This window comes from Erpetoichthys calabaricus, chromosome 6 (genome assembly GCF_900747795.2).
Source record: "Erpetoichthys calabaricus chromosome 6, fErpCal1.3, whole genome shotgun sequence".
In the NCBI taxonomy this organism is placed as follows: domain Eukaryota; kingdom Metazoa; phylum Chordata; class Cladistia; order Polypteriformes; family Polypteridae; genus Erpetoichthys; species Erpetoichthys calabaricus.
In genome coordinates, this window is record NC_041399.2 from 68620125 (window position 1) to 68627865 (window position 7741).

The 7741-nt window shown below is 38.9% G+C and overlaps 1 protein-coding gene across 2 annotated transcripts in view; it reads right to left on the reverse strand.

Annotated features, from left to right (window-relative positions):
• The window catches only part of rock1 (Rho-associated, coiled-coil containing protein kinase 1), a 238810-nt gene extending 231402 nt beyond the window's left edge, over positions 1-7408 (reverse strand). The window contains exon 1 of one of the 2 annotated variants that reach the window (XM_051928913.1): positions 6492-7407. In XM_051928913.1, coding sequence (XP_051784873.1) covers positions 6492-6584 — 93 coding nt within the window. In that variant the 5' untranslated portion in view covers positions 6585-7407. Of the gene's footprint in view, positions 1-6491 lie in introns of both variants that reach the window. The other variant, XM_051928912.1, reaches the window with a different exon arrangement.
• Between the last annotated feature and the right edge of the window lie 333 nt (positions 7409-7741).

The window sequence follows — 7741 nt, forward strand, 5'->3', positions numbered from 1 at the left end:
GCTTCCTCTCTGGTCAAACCATAAGCTCTTCAAGAGCCATTCAGAGCCATTAGATATTTACTACACTGCCATGAGAGCATGCAGTCTAGTAAATATCTAATGGAAGCCCAAGAACATTTCTGCAAGACAAACAGTCATGAATTTACTTTCTGGTTACAGCACACCTTCTTGGTAACATCTTAAAAGTGGCCAGAGATTTGGGATCACTTTTAAATAAAACTATAGGTCAGTTTCTTAAACGTAAACTTCTTAAATATTTCTTAAATTTAAAAAATGGGCCACAGTCTCCATTGAATTTATTGTGACTGGGTTGCAGTAGATTGATAGAGCAACCGAGATTGCTCCGAGGTCCTTCCTCAATCTGCAAAGCTCTAGTGATCATCCGTGAATCTCAAAGGGAGACCTTCTCACCCTGAGGATTATCAAGAAATGGGTCTCAAAATGAATTTGAGGGCAAGACTGGATTGTGACAGAACAAAGTTTAAGAAACCTTGCATTAGATTGGTAGAAGAAAGAGACAGAGGTTGGGAGCATGCACTGATACAACGCATTGCTGCACCCACCACATGATGAACCACTAGGACCAGAGCGCAGTCGTGCAGCGAGCGACACCTCAGCACCACAATAGCTTGAATGGAATGGAAGAGTGTGTGTGTTTTTTTTTTTGTTTTTTTTTTTTTAAAGAGTGGCTGGAGTGACAATCCTGCCAGCATCCCTCCCAAGTTCTCCCTGCAAGTTGGAGGACCTGCTAGGTCTACTTAATATTTTTGTTGCTCTGTTTTTTTTTTTTTCTCTCATGTATTCTTTCATGAACAATCCTCAAGTATGCATATGATAAAGGTAAAAGGTGTTTTCCCATAGGTGAGTCCTTTAAGCAAAAGCCAAATAATATTCTTCTTTGTACACTCTGTAAATGTGAAATGGGAGTATCGTAGCAGCACAACAACCATGTAGGAGCACCTAAGAGAGAGGCATTTGGGAGTTGTCTATGAAAATGCAGCCAAGACAGTGCCATAAGTCCTAATTAATTTTGTTGGCTCCGATTGGTAAATCGCTGCATTCTGCAGTCATTTATTTTCCTGAACGCTGGACTTCATAAAGGACCTGCCACCTGGCAACAATGCAATAGTAGGCTTGTGCTGAGTAACAAGACTCTCCTCCAAACCCCCCAAAGGGAAGCTTATAATTAGTATATATAAAAAGTAATGTTCGGTGTTACAGAAATACCATATAATAAGCAGAACAACATATTGTTAGCTAGTGATTATCGTGAGGTTTATGATACATTACTTTACTCTCACTTTATATTAGTTAGTTTTTTTTTTTATGCCCACGTTTTTGTTATATAATCTAATTTGTTACTTGAATTGATAAATTCTATTCAAGTATTACTTAAACTAAACTTTTCACTAATGTTGGACTGTTAAATAGATGATATGTTTGTGTGTTGAAGTCTGATTCAAACAAACTCCACTCTTACTCGATCTTGTGTTTTTGCGCTTACGTTGTATTGCTAAGGAGATCTGATCTGTAATATACAATTCAAACTGCACTACTTTTGTTATCAAACATTTATTCATGAACTGAAATTATTTTGATTTGAATATGCATTCGTTTTTGCAGTTTATTACACACAGTTGATATTCTAGTGGTAAAAGTTATTCATGTTTGCTTTTTTTGATATTAGAGTAATCCAAAATTATTATTTTGACCAACAAGTTTGTTATATGTTCTGCCACTTTATTCTATTAAAAGGACTCTGAACCACAGGATGACTTGATACATGTGTCATTTACTTCCTTCATCTATACAGTAATCCCTCCTCGATTGCGGGGGTTGCGTTCCAGAACCCCCCGCGAAGGGTGAAAATCCGCAAAGTAGAAACCATATGTTTATATGGTTATTTTTATATTGTCATGCTTGGGTCACAGATTTGCACAGAAACACAGGAACTTTATTCAAACACTGCAAACAAACATTTGTCTCTTTTTCAAAAGTTTAAACTGTGCTCCATGACAAGACAGAGATGACAGTTCCGTCTCACAATTAAAAGAATGCAAACATATCTTCCTCTTCAAAAGGAGTGCGCGTCAGGAGCGGAGAATGTCAGAGAGAGAGAGAGAAAAGCAAACAAATCAATAGGGCTGTTTGGCTTTTAAGTATGCGAAGCACCGCCGTATAAAGCAGTTGCAATGAAGGCAGCAGCTCACACCCCCTCCGTCAGGAGCAGAGAATGTCAGAGAGAGACAGATAAAAACAAACAAACAATTGAAAATCAATACGTGCCCTTCGAGCTTTTAAGTATGCGAAGCACAGTGCAGCATGTCACTTCACGAAGCAGCTACACAGAAGGGAGCAACGTGAAGGTAATTTTTCAGCATTTTTAGACGAGCGTCCGTATCGTCTAGGTGTGCGAACAGCCCCCCTGCTCACAACCCCTCATCAAGAGCAGAGAATGTCAGAGCAAGAGAGAGAGAGAGAGAGAGAGAGAAGTAAGTTGGGTAGCTATCCAGCCATCTGCCAATAGCGTCCCTTGTATGAAATCAACTGGGTAAACCAACTGAGGAAGCATGTACCAGAAATTAAAAGACCCATTGTCCACAAAAATCCGCGAACCAGCAAAAAATCCACAATATATATTTAAATATGCTTACATATAAAATCTGCAATAGAGTGAAGCCGCGAAAGGTGAAACGCGATATAGCGAGGGATTACTGCATCTCATAACATACATATCCTATAATATGCAGTTAATCCCATCAGCCTTACATTTAAACTAACAAAGGTTTCTCCAGGTGCTACAAGTTATTTATTAGATTAGCCAACTAATCGAAAAAAATAATTGATTGACTGAACAATTAAAAAGGTGGTGCTGCCTACGTTTTTGCAGTGAAACAACTATGGGAATGCAGACACAATGTACTTTATTGGCATGAGTGTAACACAGTACATTGCTTTTATATTCTAACAGAGGTAATACGGCAAATATCATTGCAAAAGAGGTTCCTATAACAACCACAATCACTACATTTACAATGAACATTTCCATTCATTTTGGAAAATTTTTCACAAATGAGCTTAGACAGACTGATAGCACTTTATATAATAAATTTTAATATTTAAATGTTTATCTTAATATGGAAAATGCAATTTCCAGCACTTTTATATTAAAAGCAAGAACTGTGGCAAACTACAAACTAGGTCTGTCTCTCCAGTTCCAGGAACAGAAGCACCTGAAGGCCAGTTTGTCAAAAATTTAGAATTCACAAACCAATGTGTTCAAACAAAATGTGGAGAAACATATCTGCGGATGCTTTGCTTGCTTTCATCATGACTGGCTAAAGTTCACATCATAAAGAAAATCAGGCAAATGTAAAACATAAGAGAATATTTTCTTCACATTATTACTTCATATTAAACACTTGCTTGTGAAAAGTTAATAATGTAGTGAAGCATTTGGTTCTGTACCTCATAGCAATTTAACATTTATGCAGCCCCCAGCATTTAAAAGCACATTTGTATATATTCAACCATTTCTTAAATATGAAATATTTAATTTGAAACTAATGATTACTCCCTATTATTTATGTCCCAAGGATTCACCCAAAGTTAGACAAATGTCCCAATGTGTCCATTTTGTTCTGTACTGTAAAAAAGTGCTCCACAACTAAAAAGATTTACATGGGCTGATCTGAATGAAAGATTTTACATAGAAGGTGTAACAGATGGAATCATTTTTACCTAGAGGGTTATATCTTTAACATCAGTTAGAAAAGGAAAAATAAATTGCAAAATGTTTTAAAATTGAAATGGATCACTTAATATCTTTTAAAATTAGGGACCAGAGTTTCACTTTTTGGCAGGGAAAGGGAATTTCCTTCACTGTAAGAATTCTCATTCTCATAAGAAATTCCCAATGGTGTGATTTTTTCCCCCCCTTCCATGGACGTTCTTCACATCATGTGCTGTTGTCCAGAACTGGTGACCGCAGTGTTAAATTGAGTTTGAACCTTCAATTTGTAATTTTTCCACGAAAATAAGATTAAAATGCTTTCTTGGCCACCTCTACAAACTAAATGGGGTAAGTATTAAATATATTTGGGAGGAGTGTTCCCTTAAAATGAGATTATAAAATGTTTGCTGCAATATGCAACTACTATGCAGAGTAATCAGACTTAAATGCAAGTCCATCAACACCGGTCCTGTGGCCAGGAATTACGCCACTGGCAGTAACTTTAAAGGTAGATTTATCTGAATGACAAATGGCTATGACTTTTGTTGTGGAATAGTCTCTCTTAGGCTTGTCTGTATTAAGAAATTTTAAAACTAATGGCGTACTTTCAACTACAGTGGAACTGCCCAAAAATAAATTTAAAAAATTGGATATCTGTAAGCTTTCTGTAGCAGACTACACATGACAGGAAAAAAGCGCACCATGTTTTTCAAGAAAACTAAAAGTCACTGGTTTGGAATGGTACACATTTGTTAGAATAATGATGAAACAAAATAGGATCAGTAGAACTACAGTTAGATTAGGGACAGTCTACCCAAAAATGTGCCATCATATACAAAAATGCTAATTCAAGCTAAATGGCAAAGAATGACACGTGACTTGAAACTAGCCTTCAAAAAAATATGCATGTTCCTTAAAAGGCAAAAAGACGGAATCAAGAAACAAATGTTATGAATTATGATAACTAAAGGAAGTGGCAGAGATGAAACCACTAAATTGCGAGACATGAGAAGAGCACACTGATACGCAGCAATCTCATGACCCTACAGAAGCCAATGTATTTATGCATTTAAGGTGAATTATACTTTACCTAAAAAAAGTGCCATTAGAAAAAAGAAATAATCAAGTAGCTTCCTTCTAGACAGAAGCCAAACTATTAGCTGTTACCCTCAAAATACTCAGTGTTCTCTGCACTAAATGTAGATATGACGTTAGCCCTGCAGCTCAGAAAATTTTTGAAATTTACAAACTAAAGACATCCTTCAAATAAAGTTATGCAAAGTTGCTGGTGGATGTTTAAATGCACAGCCCAGACTGTAGAAGGAAAGGGCAAAACAGTCTGAAAAGATGTACCCTGGGGCAATGGATCAGATTTCTACAACCGAATGTGAAAGCCAAACTAAAAGTGGAAAGGATCAATGAAAAGTAGAATGTCACTGGCAGGCAGATCTAAAGGCAATACCAAAAACGTCACACAAAAAAATTATGAGATAAAAACAAGGAAGAATGAAACTGGTGAAGTTTATCGCAGTCCATTCATTAAAAAATGTGTACTCAGCTAAAGCACAGAGGTGGAAGAAAACTTTCAAAGATTTTTGCACTCAATTTCATGATTAATACACATGAAATATTTAATACTTATATTAAATCTTGACTATTTGGGAAAGCTGGAGCTTGTAGCTTCACAGGACAAATGAGGAATCCTGCTAACAGGCTGGCACACGTGGACTAACGGCGTTACAAGTACTTCCACCTAACTGTGCCCGCACTAAAACCGGAATGGCATTAGGTGTGCACATATATTTTAATAACACCTTCCTTATATTTTCAATCCCGCGATCACCGCTAGGAGGATGCTGTTTTGAGTGTTTACGACTTTATAATTGGCGATACTGAACATGCAGTTGTCTCACCCGAGTCAACATTTTATTCCTCGAATGTTATTATGTGGGATCTTTATAATCTATGTATGAATTACTTACAGTATGTATTCCAACAATCTTCACTTGGAGGCACGTGCTGACAGATACCTTGCTGGCATCTGCATGTTTCCTAACGGCTATGGTACCATGGACTCTCCCTGTGGTTATTATATACTGTGAATACGTATAAACTTCTAATAGACTATACACGACATGCATATGAATATGACAGTATTTATTCAAGAATAATCTTAACTTGATGACAACCTATGAAAGGTCATTTTTTGTTATTACATAAATCATTCAATCTCCACCTCTAATTTACTTTTTATTGTCATCTTGTAATTTCTATTTTTTATGTTACTCGTTTGTTAGGAGCCCCATATAATGCAACTTTTTTTAAGCAATTGAGCGCACGATATTAGATGTCTTACTTGGTCCTGCCAAGTTGCCAAATTATGTAAATACTTGACATTCAGTGGCATATTTTGCGTCACAAATAACCCCAACTCCGTCATGCTGCACCATCCAAGCGAAGCTCTCACGCTCCAAAGCCGCACTTTCGCTTCAGCTCCTTTTATTCTTATGTGCCACTGATATTGAAAGGATGTGACTTTTTTAACCCAAGATGGTGCGAGAACACCAAACAGATCCAATCCAATCCCCCACGGCGGGAAGAACTGCTCTAGGTCCGCCGCCCCCTTTTTCGTTTGGATTCGGAGTAGTTTGCACGACAGTTGCTCCAATCTGGCAGCACTCGGCCAGCGCGACATGCAACAAGTAGGCATTTCTAATATCCACTCAAGTTAATGAGCCGGTAAACAGGCTTCACTTACCAGCAAACAGTCGGTATTGATTTCTGATTTGGGATCCTTTAGCAAAGAATCGATTTTCTCCAATCGAGCATCCAATGCTTCTCCAGCAGACATGGTGGCTGTCAAAGTTAAACTCCCGAAACACAAAATGTATGCAAAGAAAAACGGCGAAAGTACTTCAAGAGTACTCGCGCCCGAAGGCGGATAGAGAGGGTTGCTATCGGCCTCTGCAGTTTAACAGTCAAGTTCGGCGTTTTAAGAAAGCGCAGCCTGTCTCAGCAAGTCATCTTTCAGCTTTTTGCGTGCACAGTAACATATACCGAGGCCATCGAAAAGCGAATGCCACATTTTAAAAGTGGAAAAAAGTAGTCCAGTTTCGGCTACTGTTTGCTCTCCGATCTCGCCCACCAACACAGCCTGACAGCTTCAGAAGGAAAAACGAAAATCCAGCGGCGTCCGTCCCTCGCGCTCACAAACACGTCTGCACCATACGCGGACAACCGCGGCGAAATCGTCGCCTCTCATTGTTTACCGAAAGTGCATTTCTTCAGGTTGATGGGCCTAAAGGCAGTAGGAGGAAAAGAGGCGAAGAGGGAGGCAATGCAATGGGCGAGAGCGAAAAACGCAAAGCGACTGACAGCTGCAAAAGTTGAAATGGGAAGGAAAAAACTTCAGCCGCAAAATTTCGAAGAGTTCGAATTACAGCTCCGATTAAACATCTTGGTTCCTCCAGCTCACTGCTCATCCAGCATCTTATAGCTTCGGATAAAGTCGTGATTCCAGAAAGGTCCGTTCCCTCCAAAAGGAAAACTATGTTTTGGACTTTTTTTCCTCTCTTAAAGTGGTGTTATTTTTAAAAAATATCACCAAGTTCCCCAGTCCCTCCGCTTCACTGACAAACATGTCCGCCTTCCTGTTCAAACAGTCCTGTAGACAAATCTCCGATCCGAGTCGAGCGAGGTGGCTTGCGCATGCGCTCTCCATGCTTGGGTGGCGCGGTACATCAACGGCGAGCGCGTCACCGCGAAGCAAGTGCGACGTCTCACTGCGTGGTGCGCGCTCGTCTGCGTCCTGTCTAGTACAGGCGAACGGTGGAAAGCCCACCTGATGCTTTGCATGCTACCTGATGGGACCTCCAGATTTATTTCGTGTTTATTTGCTAAATTTAGAAGTAATTAAGTTACAATGTAAATATTTTTGGGAGGAAGAGAGCAGATCTAGTAGCCTTAAGTGAAATTTTAAATACGAATGAAGGTGCACGCTCATCACTC